At 43.5% G+C, this 26,152-nt stretch overlaps 2 protein-coding genes across 7 annotated transcripts; both read left to right on the top strand.

The window, feature by feature from the left end:
- The first annotated feature begins 10,748 nt into the window (after positions 1-10,748).
- On the top strand, positions 10,749-12,477 carry vipb (vasoactive intestinal peptide b). Of its 2 annotated transcripts, XM_028972514.1 has the most exons (6): positions 10,749-11,035; positions 11,105-11,212; positions 11,391-11,495; positions 11,596-11,727; positions 11,803-11,885; positions 12,110-12,477. In XM_028972514.1, exons 1-5 carry the CDS (start codon positions 10,926-10,928, stop codon positions 11,843-11,845), a joined length of 498 nt encoding a protein of 165 aa, XP_028828347.1. In that variant the 5' UTR covers positions 10,749-10,925; the 3' UTR covers positions 11,846-11,885; positions 12,110-12,477. The 2 variants fall into 2 exon arrangements, with proteins under 2 accessions (XP_028828347.1, XP_028828346.1); XM_028972513.1 differs by having other exon boundaries at positions 10,749-11,212.
- Positions 12,478-16,667: 4,190 nt separating this feature from the next.
- LOC114785749 (equilibrative nucleoside transporter 1-like) lies at positions 16,668-25,916 on the top strand. Of its 5 annotated transcripts, none has more exons than XM_028972308.1 (14): positions 16,668-16,787; positions 20,691-20,930; positions 22,141-22,224; positions 22,308-22,389; positions 22,467-22,642; positions 22,713-22,852; positions 22,937-23,071; positions 23,161-23,258; positions 23,364-23,418; positions 23,505-23,587; positions 23,748-23,856; positions 24,346-24,431; positions 24,514-24,713; positions 24,806-25,916. In XM_028972308.1, exons 2-14 carry the CDS (start codon positions 20,923-20,925, stop codon positions 24,915-24,917), a joined length of 1,368 nt encoding a protein of 455 aa, XP_028828141.1. In that variant the 5' UTR covers positions 16,668-16,787; positions 20,691-20,922; the 3' UTR covers positions 24,918-25,916. The 5 variants fall into 5 exon arrangements, with proteins under 5 accessions (XP_028828141.1, XP_028828144.1, XP_028828142.1 ...); XM_028972311.1 differs by having other exon boundaries at positions 16,728-16,787; positions 20,721-20,930; XM_028972309.1 differs by lacking the exon at positions 16,668-16,787 and adding an exon at positions 20,342-20,403.
- The last annotated feature ends 236 nt before the right edge of the window (positions 25,917-26,152 follow it).

Consider the following 26,152-nt stretch of genomic DNA (forward strand, 5'->3'; position numbering starts at 1 on the left):
ATCACGCTGCAGAACCGAGGGCAAACCTGTGGGCCATAAATGTTGTGGCGGTGGAGCTGGCGTGGAAGGACCAGACCAGGTGTGTCACAGGGATCTGGGCTTGGGGGGGAAGCCACGTGCCCGGGGAGGCCGAGGGTGCAGGAGTCACCGAGGAGTGGGAGTATTGGAAGGCGACTGGCTGGAGAAGTCGGGCCGGCATGGGTCATTCACCTCAGTGGGTCATGTGCCAGAGGGCAAGACAGTCTCGTGGTCGGGGGCGGCGTGGAGGACTGGCAACATTCGGGTCAACATTCGGATAATCCGGTAAGTCGTGTGGGGCATGCAGTCGTCAACAAGGAACAAGCAAGGCAAGGTATGTGGAAAAGAAGGCTAGCAGTAGGGATGGAAACCTGACAAGGACCAGGCAGTGTAACCATGGGGCCGGGGTTTATTTTAAACTGGTGTTTGACCCCCAACCTCTCCTGGGACGACCGTGCGACCCCTGGTGGTCAGGTGGTGCGCTGTCAGCCATGACACATGACTTCAGGACACCCTCCTCACCACGACTTCTTAAGACGCTCTTCACCATGACTTCTGGGAACGCTCTACACCACGATATTTGGGGATGCTCCTGTACCCAGATATTATGTATGCGTTCTTTAAAGAAAAGTCTGGTACAGAAACTGCACTGTTGCTGAGCCTAAGGCCCTGCAGCGGCTAGTGAAGGCAGCAGAGCGCATCATCGGGGTTCCACTTCCACCCATCTCTCAGCTCTACGAGAAAGATCTTATCCATCAAGCTTGCAACATTAGGAAGGACTCTCACCACCCCTCCATGCCCTGTTCTTCCTCCTGTTGTCTGGCAGACAGATCCGCAGCATCAGAACTGTAACTGCCAGGCACTGCAAGAGCTTCTTCCCCCAAGCAGTCTGAGCTCTCAATGCTCTCAATGCACTGACATCACCAGAACACTGTTAAACTCAACAACAATACACTTGCAGCATTAAACACCTTCAAATTCTGCTCATTTTGCACATGTTTGTCTTGTCTTGTGTCTGTTCTTCTCAGACTTTGTGGTTGGAAGAGGTATAGAAACATTTAATCTTGAGAGATCAGAGAGATTTATATAAAGGATATATATTGCAGCCATAATATATTATGAATATATCCTGTAAAAAAAAAAAAAAAAGGTTAATCCATTTGACCTCTAGAGGGCGGCAAAATGCATACAAATAAAAAGCTAAACTTCACACACTTTATTAAGTACATATTGTAAAAATAGAAATTATTACTATTATGAAAGTAATATAAAACTGCTGCACACAGTCTTACTATTAAATTATTGGAACTAGAAACATTGTTGTCTTGACGAATAGAACAAACACTGCATTTGTTCCTTAAATCCCAATTAGTGTTACATGTTTTTTTATTATTATTAATTTATTTATTCAAAACCAAAAGTCATCAGGGCTGAAGAGTGTGTTTACGGCACCAAGACCCTCTCCAGAGCACTGGCAGCTCTCAGATCTAATAAGGCCTAATAAGAACATGGCGCCTGCACGTCTTCACCCCATCTAGCAGCGAGCGCAGGGCCAGTTATCCTCTGCCAATAATGCTTTGTCAATTATCAGAAGCAGCCTCTTCCTGCTCTGCTCATCATACGTTTGCTCCCGGTCCTGATGTGATTTGACCCGGTTCTATCCCGTAGCCACTCCAGCTAATTACTGCAACTTCACGGACAAACACCTCGACCTGAACATTATTACTGTTCATAAAACGTGGGCCGGTTCCGCCTGTTTCTGTAGTTTAGTTGCTGTTGCATAGTCAAATATGCAACAGCAATGACGGCGGGAGTGTGGAACACAAACTTCATGATCTATATTTTTATATTGCAGATATAATCTATATTGCAGAACGTGAAGGGTCAAGAGGGGTCGGCTGGAGAGGCGAAAACTGATCCTTTCAGTTGGTTGTACCTTAAAAAAGTACACAACAGGTCCTTCGTGATAGCATGTTGTTCCTTTAAGGGTACATGATTTGGGAAAGTACATATTTGTGCTCATGAACCTGCACCACCCATGAACCCAACTAACCCCAATTACCAACAAAAATTGGTACTGCACAATAGTGTAAGAACCACTAGTAGATTAGTAGGCCGGGGTAGTGGTGGCCTAGCGGTTAAAGAAGCGGCCCCGTAATCAGAAGGTTGCCGGTTCAAATCCCGATCCACCAAGGTGCCGCTGAGGTGCCACTGAGCAAAGCGCCGTCCCCACACACTGCTCCCCGGGCGCCTGTCATGGCTGCCCACTGTTCACTCAGGGTGATGGGTTAAATGCAGAGGACAAATTTCACTGTGTGCACCGTGTGCTGTGCTGCTGTGTATCACATGTGACAATCACTTCACTTCACTTCATAGCAGCATATAGCTCAGTGGACTGAGACTCTGTGCCTGTGATTGGAAGGTTGCCGGTTCAAGCTCAGCCTCCCCACGTCTGTGGCTCCTTACGCAAGGTCTTTAACCCCCAGCTCCCGGGGCAACACAACAAGCGTGCTGCCCTTCGCAGACCGCTACATCATACTTATACGTAAATATCATTTTAAATTCCAGTCATGACAGGTACACAACTGTGCCTTAATTGTGCCTGCGAGGACAAGGACATTATTTTTCTTCAGAAGGGTACTGCCCCAGCGACAAGAATCTGTACCCATATAGGTATGACCCTGCAGACTGTGGAAGACCTGGCCAAATGACGGTGCCTCTCGAGGGTAAGAAGGAACCTAAAGGACATAGCGGGTTAGACATTTTACAATGAACTATGCCAAGACCACAAAGTCCCAGATTAAAATCCCACTTGCTACCATCGTGTCTCTGAGCTAGACACTTAACCTTGAGTGTCTCCTGGGGGACTGTCCTTGTAACTACTGATTGTAAGGCACTCTGGATAAGGGGGTCTGATAAAAGCTGCACTGTAAAAAGTAATAAGTTAACTTTACTTAGAAAAGCCATGGAAACTGATTGCCTCAAAATTCTCAAGCAAATTAGGTCATACTTTTTGACTTAATACTACTTACCTCATCTTTGTAGAGTTAACTTGTGTATTTGTAGAGGTTACCATAAAACATCAGTACCGGTAACTAAATTTCAAAAGTTAAGCTAACTTACAGTTTTAAGTTGAGCTTAATAAGCATACCTTAACATACCTGCATTTTCATTTTACTAGAAGAATTTATGGAATCTGATTGCCTTAAATTTCTCAAGCAAGGTGTACTCAAAGTTTTAAGTACACATCTAAGAATGTGCTGGTGGTCTAAGAATACAAAGACACAGATTTGGCACGACACTAGAACGCTGTGCTCTATAGACATTACTTAAGACATTACAAAGGGGTCAAAAGCAGAGCTTACAAACACTGAACAGTCTGTAAATTTAGTAAAGCTTTCCTAATATAGTTCTCTTCAAAATTATCTTCTAATAAAACTCTTATAAATCTAACTAAGTAAAATCTAATTAAGTAAACTTTTTTTCCTTTTTAACAACTGGAAAACACTATCAGTGTAGTACTGAACATTCACATCATGGCAATGACATATTACTGCATCAAGCGATTTTTAGTGATTGGATTTTAGGTTTGAGTGACTTATGGCCAAGAGACAAAATCACTCTGTATGAAATCAAATGTGCTCTTCGGAGCTGCAGGATACTCTAAGTTTATAGCATAAATCAGTCCAAAGAGCAGACACATTGCTTGTGGAAGATTTTCCACGTTATCCACAACCACGGTACCTTCCAAAATGATAGCTATTGTTGTGGCATCAAGATGCAGGGAGTAGGGTAGTGTTGCAGTTGCAGAGTGCTCGGGATTCACCGTCAGAATTCCAATTGTAATGTCGGACAAGTCTTCATTGTCGTCACAGTCCTAAAAACAGGGCAAACAGCAATAATGAGGTCAAAGTAAGCCACAAAACATCTTTAAGAGCAGATATGCACATTAAAATGTGAAACAAAATTAATAACACCATAATATGTTTAAATTTACAGGCGTTTTCAATCAGGACACATCAGTGGATGCAGGAAAGAATACGGACATTTAAACCACAGAATGAAAAGACAATAAATCAAACTGAAGGCCAGCTATATAAATTAGTTTATAATTATTCTAAAACCAATAATTTGCTATTCAAAAATGTATCAAAATACATCATTATGGAGAGGAATTCATTTTTTTTTTTTTTAAATCACCTAAAAATGTCAAATATAAATATCCATTTTTTCCTTCTTTCAATCTAATCTCCTTTCTGTATTTTATATTTATTTTACTGTACTTTCTTACCTGTCTCTTGCGTCTGTCCTTTATTCTTCCTACCTGTCTAAATTTCCAACCTCCTGTCTATTGTCCTTCTTACTATTGTTTTTCACTTCCTCTCTTTATGTAATATAAAATGTGTCTTCATACTGTCTTTTTTCTTAATTTATCTTAACTTTCTTTTCTCTACCCCAGGAGCAGACAAATTCGGTGCCAGGTTCTTTTTTTTTTTTTTTTTCGGTCCTTGCCTACCCCTTACTTTGTTTCAGTTTCCTGACTGTTCAGATCTCAAACCTGTTTGAAGCAATTTGAATGCTAAATAAGAATCACATCACAAACAAAACTACTTACAAAACAGGTCTTGTAAAAATCTGTGGGGTCCTCCCCGAGAAGGAATGGTGGTCCATGAAGAACAGCGGTTCGTCTCGTGTTGATGTTGGATTTCTGCAAAGTTATGATAAAAATCTCTACTTAATAGAGCTCATGACACTAACACAAAAGAGAGCAAGGAACAACAGCAAAAGAAACAGTTGTTTTAATATAAAAAAATTGTGATGTGTCTGAGGAGTTTACATCATTTTCAATCTGGGGCAGAATCTTCTTAAATTGTCTCCACCTTTAATCCTGAAGATATCGATGAAAGGTTGAGTGAACTTGTCCAGTTCTTGAAAGAATTCTGATTCCATGTTTTTGCCAGATATGCGACTAAACTCTGTAAGAATAAAAAAAAAATTGTGACAAACTGACATTAAGCAATCTGATGTGTAAGTATGAATTAAATATTGATCTAAAAAGTGGTTAAAGGGATAATTTATCCAAAAATCATAATTTACTTGCCCTCAGGTAGTTCCAAAACTGTATAAATGTCTTAGTTCTGCTGAACACAAAAGATGATGTTTGCCAGTACCAAAACAGATCTCATTCCCCATTTACTTCCTACTATGGTAGTAAATGGAGGATGAGATCTGTTTTGGTACTGAGTAAATGAAGTAAATAAATTTTACATTTTTGGGTGAACTATTTCTTTAATGATTATAAAACCAATGTAGACAAGAATATTTACTCACCTGACTCTGTGTGAAAAGGGCTGGCCACCTTTCCACTATATTCTTCACTGCAGGCTCCTTCTCTATCAGTTCTTTTCTACGCAAGGCAAATGTAGAATTCATGTTCTGGGCTATCAGTGCAGAATTAACACGACGTTTCTTCATATCTTCCACCATCTCCTTCCTTTTGGACTCCATGCTGGCTTCATCTTCACCACTGGGGAAGTTTGGTAGAAAATTGATTTCAAACCTCTTGGGTCTTTTGATGTTTCTCTGAGGCTGCTGTCCTCTTCTTTTCCCACCATTTATGGATACCTCCAAACATCCAGCTCGATGCAGTTTTGAGCGGTAGTTTCCTGCATTTTGAGAAAGAGTGAGGCTAAATTATGCTCCAACTGATGATACAGTTCATCAAAGTTTTCATTCTCTATATCATTTTCGTCCAAATGTTCATCTACAGGATAAGTGGTCAGTGGCTGTTCTTGTTGCACATTATCTACACATTGTGTTGCAACATACAAAAGAATGTCAGATTTCAAATGCCTCTGATCAAATGCTCCATGCTCTCTACATTTATGGGAATTAAATGTAGAGTGGACATTGCTCTCAAAATTGCAATTGTTGTATGGACACTGCACAGTTTCATGATTTTTGAGATGCTGCCGCAAATGAGAAAACAAACAGAACTTACACTTCCACTGCATGAATTTAAGCCCCCAAAATAAGCATACACCAAATAAAAAACACAAAATATGTTACTAGCTTGTTAATTAAGATATCCTCATTCAGGCATCGTGTTGTTCATTTCTATGTGAACGACGTGCAGATCGAACGTTCTAGAAAGAATGTTCATGAAGGCCGCACGGGTTTTTACACATCATTGCTTACAACCGATTAAAATAGCGTACAAGCTGTGAATAAAACGAGTGTTCAGTACAAAAATCGATTTTTGCAACGTAGCTAGTAAGCCTACTTCAATGTGCCTTTTTATGTATTTTCCTCTTTCCTCACAACTAGCAAATTATATTTAAGTTTTTAATGAGTAATACAATGACCCTGGGGTTTATAAACAGCTCATTACGACACATCGTGTTCAAACGCGCTGTTCAGCCTGTTCAAGTTCTTCTTCGTCAGCGTCCTCTCCAAACACGTGTTCCGTCGCATTGCGCATGCGCGAGACGAAAGTGCGTTTAAGAAAATTAGAAGAGTTGTTTCGCGCTGTCCTGATATTTAACCATAGGCCAGTAAATACTAATATGTTTGACTGAGAAGCAGCAGCAGCTGATTGTCATGGCAATAAGCTTAAATCTTACTGCTTTCCCAGTTGTTTTATTGCGCAAATTGGGAAAAGATCCAGAACCTATGAACAAATGAATACAGAAATAAATACGCGCGCATGGTAAAAGGAACATAAATATTTGTGTCTCTACTCCTTTTACCATGTGCACACACACGCACAAAGAGCATAAACATTTGTTTGTCTCTATGCAAATAAAGACTTAGCTGAAATAAATTTTCATTTTAAAACATAAGCTGGAAAATATCCCATATGTACATAATAATCACACAGTGTGAACATGCCTTCAGTACAACACACTCAACACTCTTAAGTATTATGTACTAAATTTGTTTAGTTTAACCACTGCATTGACCAAAAAGTTCACACTATTATTCTAATCAAGTTAAATCAACAGATTTTCCACAGTTAGTTCAATTTACAAACTTTTCTTAAGTAGATTCAGCAATTACTTTTTACAGTGTGTAAATGTAACCCATCCACTGCACAGTCTGTTCTTTGTCAGAAGATACTGCAGCCTGCGGTGTAGGACAGTCTGGTTCCAGAACCAGCCCACATGAAGGGACACCTCAGCCCACAGATCTTCCTCTATCTATCTTGGATGACTTGTATGTCATCTATGCATGTACATGTTTTTAAGTGCAATATGCATGTATATGTAGTCTTTTTATTACTGTGCATGGTCCATTTTGCTATTTCCACTCAGTGCAATATGTCCTGTGTGTTTTCCATCATGTAATATTTTATTTATAGCTTTTTAAAATTAGTAATTTTGGTCAACAATCCATTGTTACTGATTAAATGAAGATAAAATGAAAAGTGTAGAAAAACTGTAGAAGAAGTCCACATCTTCAGATGATCATCCATTAATCCCGTGAGGACACTTGATGCCATTGGAGCGTCTCTGATAGGGTTCAGACGTGATGACATTCCCCGATCTGGGACTCCACTGGCTAATGAAGGATGATGCTGGGGTAGGATGCATCTTTTGGTTGAGGGCTCTACATGCATTTAGGGCTTTAAAAAGGATCTCCCGATGAAGACCTGTGTTTCAGGGTCACTTTCAAATTTGTCTTTCATTTCCAGGAAAAGACACACCCTTCATTTTTATTCATCCTTTAAACTCCATCCATCTTCTGACATTCAAGCAGCAAGGGGCTTGATAGTTTCGGGACAGCTCTCCTCCCTCAAGCCTCCCCTCATAAATCTCATTCATCACAGGAGTGACATTATCAAGCAGTCATCCTCATCGTCTTCATTACGTGGAGATGTGTCCTGTTGAGGAGCCGTCCTGCTGAAAATGACTGCTGTCAGACCGCAAATGTCAACCCGCTGACCTTTTCACAGCCAATCTGCCCCGGATGGGGATTGAAACCCTGGCTGGTGGCGATGTGAGGTGCAGCATGTCCCACATCACTCGGTCTCCACTAATGTGGGGGGGGGGAGTCTCCTCAGGGGTGTCTCTCTGTTTTTGGTCTGAAAAAACCTGCTCATCAGTTGGACGAGAAAATGGGATCAGACGGGAGAGGGATTTGATGGGAATTCCCGGAGATAAAATGGTAACTCGGGAGTAAGCTTGTACCGTGGAGTAGGCTGGCCGGTTCGCCAATTCAGTATACGGCCATTGTGGTGTCCATTTGAGGCCACTTTTAATTTTCTGGAGACGTTGTCACGTAGTCTCATCAATTCTTTATCTACTGATCTCGCTGCCTGTCGGTGGACCACAACCAACATGCTGCAAAACCATGTATTTACCTTCAGGGCGTTAAAAACTGCAAACCGTAATATCTGACCAGTGAGAAAATGATCTTGTTGCAACTATCAACAACTAGTTGTGTGTCTTCATGGTCTTAGGGTCTAAGGCTCCTTCCAATAATTTTCTGGAGACATTACATCAGACATGACCAGAACATCATGAGCCTCTAGAAGATACAAATGGCAGCAACTCACAGGCGTGTAAGGGTTCTCATCACCCACAGATGCCACTCATTCAGTGTGGGGTTCAGTAAGTGGGGTTTCCCCGAACAAGAAACTTAACCCTGAGTGTCTCCAGGGGGGCTGTCCCTGTAACTACTGATTTTAAGGCTCTGGATCAGGTAAATGCAGTTAATATAAATGTATTATTGTGTGTGCAGCTGCATAAATTACAATATGGCAACTTTTACGCAAGTCAAAATTGAACCAAACGTCAAAGTCCCCGTGGAGGTTGGTGGGTCTCAGCATTCCAGCACCATTGACGTGCCCTGTTCGCAATGTCCTGCCGAGGGCTTAGTCATCATGCATACACCAAATGTCACGGGATGACGACCCATTAAAAGCCAATTTCCCCCCCATAGTCATCTCTGAGAAGCAGATCAAGGAGAGGTCAGCGGAGCAGACGGAATAAAAATGACATAAGAAATTCATTCTAGGACAGGTATTTAATACTGTTTCACTAATGTGTGTGTGTGTGTGTGTGTGTGTGTTTGGGGAAAGGTGTTTAATGTATACCCTTATTTACACGACTCACCCCTGGAGAAAATATATTAATAAAAGTTAATTAAATATATAAAAGTCAGGAGTTGTGTGCATAGATTAGAAATAAAAATGAGAATTACCCACTGGGAATTTTTTTAAATGTCCCCCATGAGGAAAACATGTTCTTAAATTATGTCAGATTTTTTGAAAATGAAGAATAAAAGAAACAGTTTGAGTATTTATTATATGCGGTACCTGCTCATCATATACAGGCTGCATCTATTTTGTGTGTTAGTGTCCTTAGTCATCAGGAGAGAGGAGCCATTTTATTAAAGCCGCTCATTTGCACTGGCTTTTCCGTCCCGTGATGCTCGGCCCTGGCAGGGACCTACTTTCTGCAGGAAATGAGCTCTCAGGAGGGTGATTAGCGACGCACAGGCCCCCATTACAGAACCACTGCATAACAACCCATAAACCTGGCCACCATTACGGAGGCAATGGCCTGCCACGGCTGGACAACGTCTCGCGTAACAAATGATCTCTGTTCTGTTCAGCAGCCCCGCCCCGCCAGTCCTGCGTCCATCGGATTATCATTACGCCCTATAGACACTGTAAAGGAATCTTCCAGGTGCTTTAACGCCAGAGCAATCAGACCAAACCCCCGAATATCGACCGGAAGAAGCTGCCGGAGATCCCAGAGTTTGTTCAACCTCTAGCCCGGAGAGACTAGGTTCATCGTTCATGTAGATTAGATGCAGTCCAGCACTTACGCTGGGGTTGAGAGGCTTTTGGAGCCATTTTCCCCAAGACCTTTTCCTCCATCACTTTTCAAATTTATTCTGGGGTAAGAGGACATACACAGTTATGAAGGTTTAAAGAGTCCAAAGCGACACCTCTTCCACCCAGGCCCAGACCTGCTTATCTTTATCGGACCGTTTGCTGCGTTGTTCATATGAAAAAATGCAGCAGGATTCTGCGAGACTCCTGTAATGTAATTGGCCTGATGAGCGTCTCTCCAGCAGTGGTGACTTCTGCAGGAGCTCAGTAATGATCCAAGCCCACTGGGAGAGCGTTTACCGGAAAACTGTCCGTTGTCACGTAGTCTCGTCACATTCATCATCTACTGATCTCGCTGCCTGTCGGTGGACCGCAAACGACATGCTGCAAAACCATGTATTTACCTTTAGGGCATTAAAAACTGCAAACCGTGATATCTGATGGGGCAAAAATGATCTTGTTGCAACTATCAACAACTAGTTGTGTGTCCTTATAGTGGTCTTCATGGTCTTAGGGTCTAAGGGGTCCTTCCAATTTTTTAAAAGGTGTATTGTGCCCTGTTGTGCTGTCCCCCATAAGGATGTGGGAAAACATTTGTCCATCTAGTGAAGAAATGCGCAGCCCCGGTAAATTTGGGCAAATGTTGGTTCCTTGTGGGCATTTACATTTTAGGAACTCGACCAGTGGACTTTAATGAATTGTGACGTTTAAACAAACCTCATCCGACGTTCTCCACGCTACGGAACAACGAAGCGTCCAGTGTCCCGCCGGGACGCGCCGTGACGCAGTGCGACCGGCCAAATCGGATTGTCCTGCTGCGTCGGGCCGGGTCTGGGGGTGTATAAAAGGGCCAGCGGGGCGGCAGCAGCATCAAAGCGGGACGCGGAGACGGACGGAGAAGCGACAGAGCAGGACGCGCGCTGCGCTCCAGGACCTTGGAGAGCTCCGGCGGACCATTTCCAAAGAAGAACAAGATTAGTAGTGAAAATACAGGCCATTTCGGTGACGTAAGGACCGCTTTGTTTCATTGTTGGGTCACGTTAAGGCGTTTTAGACGGTCGGTAGGATGTTTCTGTTTCGGCTGTTTCGGCACCTCGTCCTGCTGCTGGGTCTGACCTGCGCGCTGGGCTCCAGGACCCTGGCGCTCCCGGCCATCGCGGCGTATTCCGCGCTGAGGTACGAGCGGCTCCGTCCGACGGCGCGTCACCCGCGGTCGCCACGTAACTCTGCTGTCCCCCTCTTCAGATCGGGGACCCTGGATGGAGAGGCGGAGGGCGACTGGACCAACAGCCCGTCGCTGCAGGATCTGGGCGGCTACAAGCTCCTGTACGAAATGGCCAACACAGCAGCAAGGTACCATGGTCACATCTACCAAAATTATTAAAAACTAACAAGATTCCATAAAACCAATTCCAAAAAAACTCTCCATTTAAGGATGTAATATAATAATGTAATAATAATAATAATAATACTCTGGCTTAAATGACTTGGATCAGTCGAATTAGGTTTCATGCTGGTTGCTCCTTTCCAGACCGACGAGACACGCAGACGGTCTTTTCACGAGCGGCTACAGCAAACTCCTGGGCCAGCTTTCGGCCAAGGAGTACCTGGAGTCCCTGATGGGCAAGCGGCTCAGGTAGATGCTCATAGATCGGTGGGAGTGGGAGAGTTGACCCAGAAACCGCACTTTCCGTGAAAAGTTACAAAAAAACTAACAAAAGGTTTGCCCTGCGCAGTGACGATTTCACCGAGGACCAGCTGCCCGTCAAGCGGCATTCAGATGCCGTCTTCACGGACAACTACAGCCGCTTCCGCAAGCAAATGGCCGTAAAGAAGTACCTCAACAATGTTCTGGCTGGAAAGAGGAGGTACTCCGGGTCTTTTTTTTTAAGTAAAATTATTGCCAAAATCCCGACAATGATCTTTAAACGTGTTTGCTACAGTCCAGAAGATGCCCTGTCCATGTCCGAGGAGGCCATGCTGTGATCATAGATCCGAACCATTAACAGACCATCAGCAGCCAGAGGTACATCTGCACCATTATGTTGGATGTCGTTTGGTGATATTCAGGGTTCCTTTGATGAAGATCGTTGGTAAATCAATCAGCCATTGATTACTTCCTAATCGCTGGAATAAAAGGGATTAGGGAAAAAGGATAATGAATGTCAATGGCTGTGTTTTGTGCGTCAATAAAGTTTAACCGATGACCTGACCTGACCTGACCTTTGACCTTGCAATTTGTTTCACCAGGAGTCTCCAAGACCTGTGGCGTCACACCTCTCTGCAACGTGCTTACTGCCAAAATCCAGACCAAAGTTTGAGGGAAGCGTGCAAGGAGCCCGTCTCCGCGGTGTAAAATGTGTACCGCTGCTCTAATTAACCCCCTCTCGTCATCTTGTTCACTAATTACTACCTACAAACATATATATACATAAATATATATATATATACCGCATAGTTACCATGTATTCTGTGTACACACACACATGCACATTGTCGCAGCTTAGCAAAATGACCAAGAATTTATTTTTAAATGATTTGAATGAAGTTGTTTTTAAAATGACGGAAAATGTTTCTGAAATATTGCAGCTAATAAAGAGCACGTGGTTACAACATAACTGTCACTTGCAGAGGTGTGTGACCTGACGCACATGCACACACTCCTACATGGCCTGCATGTTAGGAGACGCGCTTAAGGAATGTTTGTAGGGTGCTGAAAAGGGCCATAAATCCGCGTCTGTGCCGGTGCTAAATTTGGACCATTTGGGGACATACCTGTGGGGGCCTGCAGGGGACTGATGAGGGTCAGGGGGCAGCCGGGTGTCAATCCATCCCGAGGGAAGCTGCTGTGACGCGCTGACATTTGCCAGCTGTCGGTTTTGTGGAAGAATGTCACTAGCTGTAGGCATCAAGAAGGCATGAGGACCATAAAGTGTGTAGAAAACACAACTTCTGTCGTATCTCAAACATTGTCTTTGTAAGACTGTAGACTTTCCCAGTCTTCCATGGACCAGTGTCTCCCAAGATTCATTGTATGCTATTGACATCTGGTGACACAATGAGGACACGATCTGTAGGTTACACTGTCTCATTTAACAATGCAATATTAGTATGGGTATTCCATGATGTTTCTCCTCAGCCAATCAAAACTGAGAGTCAGATATAACTCGCTTCCTCACTCACTCACTAATCAAAAGCACCGGAGCCCACTGGGTGCAGGGCGGGGTCTCACCTAGGACAGGGTGCCACCCACTTCAGGTCACACACACACACACCTGTTAGAGTAGCCGATAACTAGTGTGTGTGTGTTTGAGTGGTGGATGGGAGGAAGGTGAAGGAGCTCCACACACACAAAGCTGGAGGTCGAATCTGGGCCACAGACTTCCATGTGGCCCGTCAGAAATAACTATAATGTATAAACAAGGGTTTGAAAATACTCAGTGAGCTTACAGATGTCCATAGAGGTCATGCAATTTCATCCGTTCTTTTTTCCGTCTCGAGATCGCAACTTATTTTTCTTGTCTACACCGAGGGACAAATGTTCTACAGATTAATTCATATGAATAATCTTCTACTGATCAATTGAACACACACATCCTGAACACTATCTCCATTTCTCTTAAGTGCAATATGTGTATATCTACCCATTCTGTACATCTCACATCATTAAATCTCACAAATATACCTTTTATGTATATATATATTTTTTGTTTTTTGAACTCACATTCACTGTTTTATCTTTTACATTCTAGGACTACTTATTTGCCTATTTGTACGTTGATTTTTTTTTATATTATACAGTCGACATAGTGTCTGTGCTTTTGTTTTTGCTGCTGTTATCTTGTACTGTTCACGTCCTGCCGTGACCATGTAAATTCATCTTATCCTCTCTTATTTTAGATTAAAAATGTTCTACAACCCAACAGCCAGCAGATGGCAAACTTTCCTATTTTTTGTGACAGCAGGGTCTTCAATTTCAATTTCAATTTCAAAGAACATTTATTTGTCCCCGAGCAGCAATTTAGCACAGTGGAGCGTACAACACTTGTTACAATAGACACAATACATGAGACACAATAACATTTTCCTTTTATTGCACTTTTATTGCACTAGACAGTGTTAAAAAATAAGGACAGCTTTAGGAACAAAGGTGACGTTCCTCCTCTGTGTCCTACAGCCGGGGCATCTGAGCCGGCATATCACAGGGTGTGAGGGGTTTCTAATGATCTTGAGTGGCAGCCTGCATGTCTGCTGCTCACAGATGCGTGATGAGGATCTCACAGGCAGTCCAATGATCTTGGAGCAACGCTGACAGTGCTCTGTGGGCGATTTCTGTTCTGCATACTGGTGGAATGGAACCATCAGATGATGGAGAATGATAGGACACCCTCTATGAAGGAGCAGTAAGAGGTCCAGTGTTTGAGGAGAACTTCAGTAGGTGGTCAAGGATGGTGCCCAGGTATTTGTACTTCTCGACTAGCTCTATTAGGTGGTAACTGCTGCAGCCAGGTCCCTCTGTTGGTTGGTGAAGGTCACCACCATCTCTTTGGTTTTGCTGACGTTCAGTTCCAGACGTGAAGTGTCACACCAGTCCACAAACTCCTGCAGAAGAGGACCGTGGTTGAGAGAGGGGCCTGACAGCAGGGACAGGAGAACTGTGTCACCAGCGTACTTTACCAGGTGACAGTTGGGCTGTCTGGCCCTGCAGTCGTCTGTGTGTAAGATGAAGAGCAGGGCAGACCGCACGCAGCCTTGGGGTGATCCAGTCGAGGTGTAACGGAGGTCGGAGAGGGTGTTGTTAACCAGAACTCTCAGTACAGACAAATCTAACACTTACACACGCACATGCGTACACATTGCACAAACAATACAAAAATGTATAAATACATTATAATTTTTCTTAGTCTAGCACCTAACAATCTCTGAGCATGCTCTTCACTGACAAGTCTAAGCCTTATCAGGGCTCTTAGTTTGTAAACTCAATATTCTATAGAAATCGAACGAGAATTGCTGGTGTCTTCCTCTTGTAAGTCGCTTTGGATAAAAGCGTCTGCTAAATAAAGTAAAGTAAAGTGGTCTGTGGGTCAGAAAGTCCAATGTCCACAGGATTGTCTGGTTGTCCAGGTGGAAGTTGGAGGAAAGTTTGATAGCCAGGATGTGGGGTTTCAGAGTGCTGAAAGCTGAGGAGACGTCAGCAAACAGGAGTCTTACTATGGAGTTGGGCTGCTGCTCCAGATGCTTGTGTGGGGTGTCTGTGATGAAAGATTTTGCATCATCAACACCTCTGTCTGAGCGATATGCAAATTGAAGTTTGACCATCTGTGAGTTGGTGGTTCTGATTATGTGTTTTTTTTTACAACCCTCTCCATGACTTTCATCACAAGAGCACAGTGTCACAGAACCTGTCCGCAGATGTGGTCCAGGCCGGGTGAGCTTCTCTCTCTAGTGCTCTTGAGGACCCTCACTACATCCAGCGCGGTGAAGACGATTGAGGAGTTGCCTGGTTTGTGTGAGGATCTTAAACTCTGGAGCTGGATGGTGTTATCTTACTCGAACCTGGTGTAAAATGAGTTGAGGATGTGGTGCTGCTGCTGCCCTCCACAGGGATGTTTCTGGGGCTGGAGGCTACTGTGGAGGCCATGCAGAACCTGCAGGTAATAAAAGGCTCATGCTGGACCGCCAGACCACCTCACTGGGTTATTTCTATCCATTCACAAAGTCAAATCATTAAACATTTTACATAAAAAAGGTATTTAAAAAATCTATAACAAGAAATATTCTAACCAGGAGTCACTTATCATCAACCAATCAAATGATTTGATTTGATAAAATGACCATTTTGCAGTCTGGAATGTAACTGTACACGTGCCTTTCTTCATACGTGTGAGAATATTAGAACTGATGTTTAATAACAGCGACTTGTGCCCGCGGCCGGTACTGTTATCTCCCCTAAGTCCTAAAGTCCAACCCAGGCCAGTTTATGGACATGTTCTCACTGCCACACACGTTCACCAAAAAAATATTCTAAAACACAACAACTACCGAACAGACTGTTTAAGTAAACAGTGTTAAAGAATAATATTTCACGCCTGAAGTATTGCTCATTTTTGCCCTACCTTGTGTCTGAATCTGAAGAGAGTCCATCCTGAGGAGGAGAAAACAAATCCATTTGGACCAAACCCAGTGGACGATTCATTCCTCATTTGAAATGTTGAATTGCTGCTGATCTCGTCCCTGTTGTACAGAAAGTGTAAGATAAGGACCCCAACGCTCTTTGAACTGCTGCTATTGAGTCACGGTGAAGAACAGAGTTCACATTTTCTCTGCTGTGGACACAGGTAAGATTCGACCCTGTTGACTGTTTTTTCATGTTCATTTTGATCAGTTTTGTATGTATTCATAGCTTAACACGAAATATTTATACATGTCCATGCGTAAAATTCAATGTACAGGAATGAATGGGAAATTCTGGTAAGAAAACATTAATGTATATTAGTTAATGGACTATTATTGGACTATTATTGAAACTTTATTCAATTATATAGCCTTGTAAGAATGGGAATTGGAGGCTTTAAAGAGTGCAATAAGGTGGTTTATCACTAATGTTAATGATCCCATGAAGATAGGCCGGTTATCTATAGCCACTAGAGAATTGCAAAATAGAGCAATGTGACATGAATGTTGCATAAGATAGTATTTTATTGAATCGTTCTGCTAAATGGGGCACGTTGTAGTACTGCACGGGAAATTTCACGCCCCTCTGAGGAAAAGGGGGGAGGGGGGTAGCAGAAGTGAAATCGGACAGAGACGCACGTGAACACGGCGAGGGTTGGAATTTAAGTCTGTCGTGTAAACCTTGGCACTGGGAGGTCGGTGGAACTCAACAACAGGCCTGAGCCGAAATTCTGAATGGCAGTCGTGGAGAAAGGTGAGCTTGATCCTTTCACCTACTCCATTTACCACTTTGTAAAAACCGGCAGTGACCATGAATTCTGGCATGATTCATACCTGGTCGCTTTTCCCCGCGTTTTTCCTCTGGTCACCATGTAGGGGCATATTGAAATGTAAGTAATTGCCGAAGTTTCCGGTTAATGTGTTGACATGGCATTTCACAAGACCAGGAAGGACAATACGAGGTAAATACAAATTTCAGCTAATAATGTGTTTTATTTCATGTGACCTAACCAAACCCATGTCACTGCCAGCAATATGGGTACAAAATGGAAAATCAGACAAACTATCAGGCACTTTGAGTCTATGCCATCATGGAGCTGTACCCTCAAGGATTTTAGACTATATTCAGAAAAAGAATCCCATAGAATAAAAAATCTGCTATTTAATTGATGAATACCTGATTCTTTCTAGTTTCAGACAAAACATTAAGTCTTCCAGTCAATGAGTATAAGTGTACAATGTCAGTTTTAAATTCAGTTTCACTTAAGATGAAGTTGTAGAAATGCAAATGTAAGGGAAATGATAAATGACAAAGACAGTACTTCTTTTCAAAGGCTGTCACAATAAAATGGCAATAAAAAAAAATTGGTGGGAGCAGCAAATTGTACACGTTTGAAGAGATGTGTAGGAGTGGTGACATTTAGCTATTGTCACTAATCTGTGGTGTCATTCAGAAAGTTCAGTAGACAGCCTCTGACATTAGAAATGTGCTTCTAGACACGCTAGATCATTGTATCAGGCATGAGACAAAGGGAGACTGCTGACAGGCAGTTGGACAGGGACTTGAAGGAGGCCTTCTCACAACCCGAGGTGTGAGTAGTGGGAGGAGGTCCCACATGCCACTCCAAGGAGTGGTGGTATGGAGGCACTGTACCTCACATTGTCACGACTACGGACTTACGGGGGAAGGAAGCGCAGAGGTCTGACATTCTGGGAAGGGGTTTTTATTATTAAATAAACAATAAACACAAATAAAGACGGGCGCGGTGGCCGAAAACGATTTAACTTAAATACAGACAAACTAAAACTAACCCGTAGGCGTGTGGCGATTGCCAGAACTCAAATTACAAACAGTGTTACCAACTGAAGTTCACGAAAATGCCAGCGACCCCGAACGGGCGGAAACTTCCGGCATTTATGGGGCGTCAGGATTGGATTCCGGTGTGGAGCCCAGCTGCAGGCAATCCTGACACACATGCTATACATATTTCAGTTGTCAAAGTTCTCTTGTCAAACCAAAAATGTGGATATACAGTAGATGCCTGTTAAAATCACAGATTATTGAGATGAAAAAATATCTGCACAATTAAACAGAAAAAAAGAAAAATAAAAAGTGTAGAATAAGCACTTATACTGTATTATAAGCCATTAATACATTTACATTTACAGCATTTACCAGACGCCCTTATCCAGAGCGACTTACAATCAGTAGTTACAGGGACAGTCCCCCATCCTCTCACACACCTGCCATGGCAGCTAAAGAGACCATATGTGCTTATGATATCCACCTTATAAGTAAACAGTCGACAATAGTTTTATCTCAGAAATACTACTGAATATTACCGTGGTGTTAATACGGTAAATGTAATTCACTCAAGATTAGACTGGGCCACTGAGAGAAAGGGGCAGAGTTGTGGTTTCGTTTCCTTTTCTCTCCCGCACAATTTTATGTTACTCTGCAGAACACAAGGTCAGAATTGCTGACACGTGCAGTACTGCAGACAGCTGATCGGGTAAAAGTACGCATCTAATAGCAGCGTTTTCTGAATGTTCAGTTGTGTTGGTACTCTTGTGCAAATCCAACCAGGGAGCAGCTGACATTCGTCATCATGAAATCATGAATATTATTCATTCCTCGTCCTGTACGCCTGCCACCACTGTATCTTTTGTCTCAGATTCAGGCCTAGAAGGGTGATAGTAGCCTAGTGGGTAAAACACTCGCCTATGAACCAGAAGACCCAGGTTCAAATCCCACTTACTACTACTATTGTGTCCCTGAGCAAGACACTTAACCCTTAACCCCATTGTGTCCCTGAGCAAGACACTTAAAGTTGCTCCAGGGGGACTGTCCCTGTAACTACTGATTGTATATGAAACCCTGACAGATAACAGGGATGCTGTCCAGGGAGAATTGGACAACTTTTTGACATTGCAGAATTCTGTCTGTAGGTTCTGTACAGTTTCCTTCATCTTACTTGCACTTTACAACCATGTCCACGTCCTTTCCAACAGCGAGTGTCTGAAGATCAGATGTGGACACGCATATAACAGATTCTCCTCTTGAATGTGTGGCGGCCTGTGGGATCAGTATTGGCAGCTAATGGTGACGCCTCACACTGGTCCTCTCTCCCTGAGGGCTTCCGCCCCAAAATCCAGTTCCAAATCCTCTCCACTTCACATCATTACGTTCCACTGCACTCCCGTAATGGGGAGGGAGGGGGTTCGACAAGGTTAATGGAGTGCACTTCTCAGTCGGGGTCAACAGACATCCAATAGAAAGAAGAGCAGGAGAAGAGAATTGTTTTTCTCTATTTTCATATAAATGGGTTTTTAATGGTTGCTTCTCTAATGGTAATTTCATACAATTTCATTATATTTAGCTAAATATATGACATATAATCAGTTTGCTAGTTAACAATGAAGTGGCCCTGTAATCAAAAGGTTGCCACTGAGAAGGGACACATAAAAGCAGAGGACACATTTTGTTGTGTCACTGTGTGCTGTGCTGCAGTGTTTCACAATCACTTCACTAACAAAATCAGTAGAAGAATGTTGGGTCATAATAGATGTGATTTTATACTGACTACGTTTGTACTAATGATGCCGCAAAAACTAATCATTACATTTATGGCATTTATCAGATGCCCTTATCCAGAGCGATAGTTACAGGGACAGTTCCCCTGGAGACACTCAGGGTTTGAACCTGGGACTAAACTAAAATGCATATAACTGTACAGAAAATGCAGTAAAGGTATCACAATCACACCTTAACTGAAATGACAGATTTTGGGGAATGGTATTTTATGATCTACGGTTGAATTTTCACAACCGTTTCAGTGCCAAAAGGTAAGGTTTAAGAAGGATTTCACCTTAACCCATGGCTAAGACTCAAGATACCCCAAAAGGAATGTCTTGGGAAAACACGTGGGAACGGTCCACTTTCACAAACTGAGCAAGCCCCTAAAACCCAGATCCATGGGTGCCCGGCTTGATCTATTTAGGAGTTTTCTCCTCCGCCTCTTCATTTCTGATCTTATTAACGATGAACAGAGGCCCTGGGGCAGGAAGATGCCAGGCTGAGATTACCGCGGATCACACTCAACACAGGCCATTAAAAAAAACGTCACCGGTGTCATGTCTGTCAGCTGTCACTCCTCTCTCTGCTTATCTAAGAGCAAAACGCCACCGCAGAAAGGGTAGACGCTAATGTGTGAGCAGAGATAGGGAGATTAACCGTGTGGGTGGGCGCCCTCGGGGTGGTGCTTTTCCAGCGGGAGGACAATCAGATGGGAGGCACAAAAACAGAAACAGAAAACACCAGGAAGGAAATGCGGTTCGGCCGATGCAGACAATCCATAAATAAGAAATAGGTAATTAGGTGTCAGATTCCGATTTTTTTCAAACTATCTTCCCGGCAGGTTTTTTTTTTTTTGATCTGATCTGTAGAGGTTGATTTACTTTTTTTAATGGAGAAGATGTTGGTTAAGATGTTTCTGAGAGGATGTGGTGCTGATAAAACCTGTTTTCTCAACCACAGTAAACTTCCACACAAATCACAGCTTGACATTCGGCCTTTGCATTTCTCAGCTGCCAATCTGGCGTTATTATCCAGAAACACAGATGAATAGAATGTTCACAAAGGATGTTTCGATTTCAGACAGACTGTACCGGTATGTAACCCGAGCAGGCTGATCATCCACCTCAACATCCTCTACAAAAGCCTGGAACACGTCCTGTAAGCGGACCGGCAGAGCTGCCCAGAGTCGACGTCTTCTCGTTCTCCGCGGTGTGAAGGCGGCCCGAGTGGAGGAACATCAGTACTCCCAGGGGACGGAACGCTGTGGACACAGGACGAGTCTGGTGCCAGGTTGCTGTGGCAGCGATTGGACATGTCAGGGTAATATTATTTTTTATTACTTTCATGTTCATGACATCCGAATGGTTCAGGATTTGGCGAATGTGCTGATATATGGCCTAATGGACTAATTAGGTACAAGGTTACGTTGCATTTAGTAGGTTTCCCATTTCCTACTAGGAAAGTCGGGAAAGGGTTCTCAATGCTGAATTCTGCCTATTTTTTAAAAGCATAAAGCAAAAAGCTAACTGTTCATGTTAATGTATTTAAAATATCAAAGAAAGTGTTTAACCAATAATCATAACACTATTGCAAAAATTGTTTCGATTTCCTGTTCTGAAACATTGATTATTGTTCACATTCACAGATGCAGTGTAGATATAATTCTTAATGTCCACAGCGTAGTCCAGTTAATATCCTCACTTGCTTTGTGCTTCACTGCAGTATTGACAGTAGATTACAGCTAATAACAAATAATATTAATTTCGCCTCTTGTGCAAATTACTGTATTTTAATGCAGGCCATACGTGGAGAGTCAACTGTTTTTCAAAAGTTGGCTTTACTGCCTCGAACTTGCAAATGTGGCCAATTGCACATTGTCGCGTTGCTAATTCCACTGACCGGGAATTACTGCATGAGCGCAATATTATCGCGGTTTCGATTTACCGGAAACGGACACGGTCCCGTCCTCCTAACGCCAGGTCGCGACGAGCAACGTCATTCATTTTTACGAGCAACCTGATTGGCCGACGAGCCCAAAGCCAGCCCCTCCACCTGCCAATCAGGTAACAGTCCTCATGAATATTAGTATTCAACACGCGAAATTGGTGCCCCGGAGTGTCTGTTTTTCCCTGTAGTCTCCTAATGTTTTATCATCATCATAATTATTATTAATATTATTATTACACGTCTCTTTTCCGTCTCACCGGCGACTCCTGTTTAAGTTGAGGTCCGTTTTTGCGGGGCCTGAAGTTCCGGTGAGCCGAGCGGCCGTTTCTCGTCACGGTGTTTCACACTGAAGATATTTTTTAGCCACAACATGCGTCTCGTGTTTATTATCTAAGAGCGAAAAAAGTAATATACTTACATTAGTTTCTGGATAATATACAAACTACTTAAACACAAGTGTTTTTATTATTAGGACTATTTATTAGGACTATTTATTTTTTTTTGTCTTTGTGGGTAAGTTTGCTCATGCATATAGTACCCTCTTAATAATTCCAGGACCTGTGTGGTTTTTATTATATCCTAGATTGGCTGCTCGGTGGAACCGCGAAACATCGGTCAGTCTCCAGCGTCAGAGCGACATGAGTTCTGATAAGCCACCCAAAGACAAGTGAGCCACCACACTCGCACCCATGCAGCCCAGAACGTTCGCGTTGTGGCCCTGCTCACTTCCTGCCACGCTTCCCTCCACAGACACAGGCGTGTGTGGCTGATATTCTTCACTCTGGGATTAGGAACGCTCCTGCCGTGGAACTTCTTCATGAACGCTACAAATGTAAAGGATCTCAAGCTGTGAACGCTACACGTTCCTCGGTAGAATCATTATGAAGGACCTTTTCTTCTCAATTTCAGTATTTCACCTTTCGGCTCAGAGACACCGAGCCTGGCAATGAGACCTTCATTTCGTCCAATTCCACTGAAGAAACCATCCAGAACCATTATCAGGCCGTATTCAGCAACGTCATGACCATTTGCGCCATGGTGCCTCTGCTGGTCTTCAGCTGCCTCAACACCATACTGCAGAAAAGGTGAGGAGACCTCCTCGCTCGGCACCCATTTTCTCCCTGATCCTCCTACCTCCTCCTTGTCCCCTCATAGGTGTCCACAGAAGGTGAGGGTGATGGGGAGCTTGGGAGTGATCCTTGTGACGTTCATGGTAACTGCGGTTTTAGTAAGGGTCGACATGGACCCCTTGACTTTCTTTGTCATCACCATGGTCAAAATCATCATCATCAACTGTGAGTGTGAAACCAATTGAACGCTCATCTGGAACCTCAGAGCTGAGCCAACCTCCAGCATGATTTGTCTGCCCTTCCTGCCAGCCTCTGGAGCTGTTCTCCAGAGCAGCTTGTTCGGCATGGCCAGCACCCTACCCACCTCGTACACCGCGACCATCATGAGCGGCCAGGGCCTCGCCGGCACGCTCGCTGCCGTCTCCATGATCTGCGCCATTGCTAGTAAGTCTATATAAACGAGGTCATGGGTCTCATATGACCACCACACACCACATATTTTAAAGCATGTGATTTTGGTTTGTTTCCCTGAGGTGGTTCTGAGCTCGGCGAAATCGCTTTCGGCTACTTCATCTTCGCCTGTGTCGTCATCTTGATAGCCATCGCGTCGTTTGTAGTTCTCCCAAAAATGGTAATAGTGTGAGTGACTCCAGTGTCAACTCAGAAACCATGTCACGTCAAACGAATGACCATGACGTGGTTTAAAAAGTGTTGATCATTTTTCCCGCCTCTTCAGGAGTTTTATCAATTTTACCAGAAGAGCAGAGACAATGGCGAAGAGAGCCGGCCGGGTAAGCTGGAGAACGGTGCTGCTGTCCGATTCGTGTTCTTCCTCGGGATTCATCTGGTTTTTTTTTTTCTTCCCTTTGTATTGCAGATGAAAGCCAGCCCCTGAACGCCACCCGGCAGCCACCACCGCATGGTGGCACAAACCCCTCCCTGATGAGCATTTTAAAAAAGGTACGGTGGCGCCGACGCCGCTCTCGCCTCCAAAGTGCCAGTTCTAGGCCAGCAACACTTTTAAATCATGAACATAACCAGCGACATAATTCTGTGCATTCGTGGTGTTTGGTTCTAACTAACCAGCAGTTAACCAGCAGTTATGTTCGTTGTCATGCAGATTGGGGTCATGGCCTTTTCCGTATGGCTCGCCTTCACTGTCACCATCGGCGTTTTCCCTGCTGTCACCATGGCCGTGAAATCCACCGTTGCGGACGGAGGCTTGTGGGGTGTGTCAGTTCTGCCGTGTGGCGCTGATGTTGCAGTTGACCTTATGTTCAGTTTTTTGCTCTGACTGTTGGATTTTGGAAAAAAAACCTGTATGTTCTGAATACCAGGAGTTGCATGATAGAAGGTGGTTTACCACCCAGACACCCAAAGTGTATGGGACAGGGACCATTTGTTGCCAAAACTTACATTTACAGCATTTACCAGACGCCCTTATCCAGAGCGATTTACAAGGGACAGGGACAGTCCCCCCCTGGAGCAACACAGGGTTAAGTGTCTTGCTCAGGGACACGATGGTAGTAAGTGGGATTTGAACCTGGGTCTTCTGGTTTATGGGCGTGTGTGTTACCCACTAGGCTACTACCACCCGTTAAAAATCTGCTCTCTGGTCCGCCACATTTTTATGTCACATATGTGGCCCATGCTGGGCATCATATTGAAAATAGTGCCCTAAAATATCCAATAATGACGCTTGCTTTGTTCTTCTGTAGAGAAGTTCTTCATCCCAGTCTGCTGTTTCCTGACTTTTAACCTGTTGGACTTTGCCGGCCGGAGCCTGTCGGCTGTTTGTTTGTGGGTAGGTGGCGCTCCAGTCGGCTTGGTGTGTGTGGTTGTGGGACGGCTGTAGAAGTGACTGTGCGTCTGCTGCCTGCCATCAGCCAGGTCAGGACAGTAAGCTGCTGCCGGCGCTGGTGCTGATCCGCGTGGCCTTCGTGCCGTTCTTCATGATGTGCAACGTCCAGCCACGACACAGCATGCCGGTGATATTCCACCACGACGCCTGCTTCATCCTCCTCATGATCGTCTTCGCCTTCTCCAATGGCTACCTGACCAGCCTCTGCATGTGCTATGGTCCCAAGTGAGTGTAGTATGAAAACCAAAAAAATTATTATTATTTTTTTTTTTTTTTTTAAATCTCACCGACTTTCTGCCACCTTCTCATCCACACAGGAAAGTGGATCCCCACGAGGCGGAGACTGCTGGAACCATTATGGCCTTCTTCCTGTCACTGGGTCTGGCTTGTGGCGCCGCTCTCTCCTGCCTATTCAGAAAGGTCATCTAAGCCACGTTCGCCACCCTTGCCGCACTTCCCTTTCCCTGCGTGTACGGCGTTTTCTTTATTTAAACCGGCGGCAGGATATAACATGATGTTTCTGCAAGCATGAGCTGGTTGGATTCGACTTCTGTTCTTCTGTGAGAACATGTTCCGACTGCGTTGAGAGGATGAAGGCGGAAAGACTAGACGGGATCACCAGTGATCTGCAGTTTACGCTCAGGAACACAGATGCAGATTAGAAGACAGAAAAACAGCATTTTTTTTTGTGTGTGTGTGGTGTCAAAAGTGTGGTGGCTTTTGTTTTTATGACTAGACTAAAGAAAATTAGTTTCAGACCGTTTGTTCTAACTTTTTAAATCATACTCCAGAAAAATGATTTATTACATACCTCATCAATGTTTTTTATTTTATTTAAAGAAACATAAGGTGATACCATATGCCAGACACACTTACCTCTTTTTATTTTAGGAAATTGTACAGTCAGATATATTCCTGTTATATACCTCTTCCTTTTATAGTTTGAATAATATGGGGTTTTATATTTTTAAAAATTGTTATAATATGAAAATGTTTTGTTACCTGTAGCATGGTGCTGATATTTCATGGCTACAGTCTGAATTTGGAAATGGTGGTAATACAGACCACGGAAAAGGCAGATGATGTATTTAAAATGTTAAAGAGCACTACTTTACTTAAAAACTTACATTTCTCTGGAAATTACATAAATAGATAAAACAGGAAAGCTCTATCTGTATCTTGAAGAGGAGAAACTTTTGTTGGTCTGTAATTATTTCTATAACTCAGAACACGAACCCTGACCGTGCACATGCGCACATTTGAAAAATATGGCGAGCTTTTGCTCGGTACTCATTCTGCCTGGAATAAGAGCTTTTTATTTGTACATTTTTACCGACTAGTGCTCTTACTCTCTGGCAGCACACCTACACTTAACAGTGTTTAACCCCCATGTAACAAACGTCTCAACATGCAACATTGAACTATACATCCAACCTGCTCATTTCCTTCTCTTTCTCCAAAGTGAAGGCTGGTAAGCAACCCCGTTCCAACATAAAGTGAACATAACACTGAAATGCCTTTTTTATATTTATCCCTGCATCTGGTCTGCCTCAATGTGGCCACTGAACAGGTTGCCCACCCCTGGGTTAAAGCAATTCCGGGTTGAACTAATGGTTATCAGCCGTTCTGAACCCGGATACTCGATGTTGGACAGCTAGGGTCCA

The sequence above is a fragment of the Denticeps clupeoides genome, chromosome 3 (genome assembly GCF_900700375.1).
Source record: "Denticeps clupeoides chromosome 3, fDenClu1.1, whole genome shotgun sequence".
Lineage (NCBI taxonomy): Eukaryota > Metazoa > Chordata > Actinopteri > Clupeiformes > Denticipitidae > Denticeps > Denticeps clupeoides.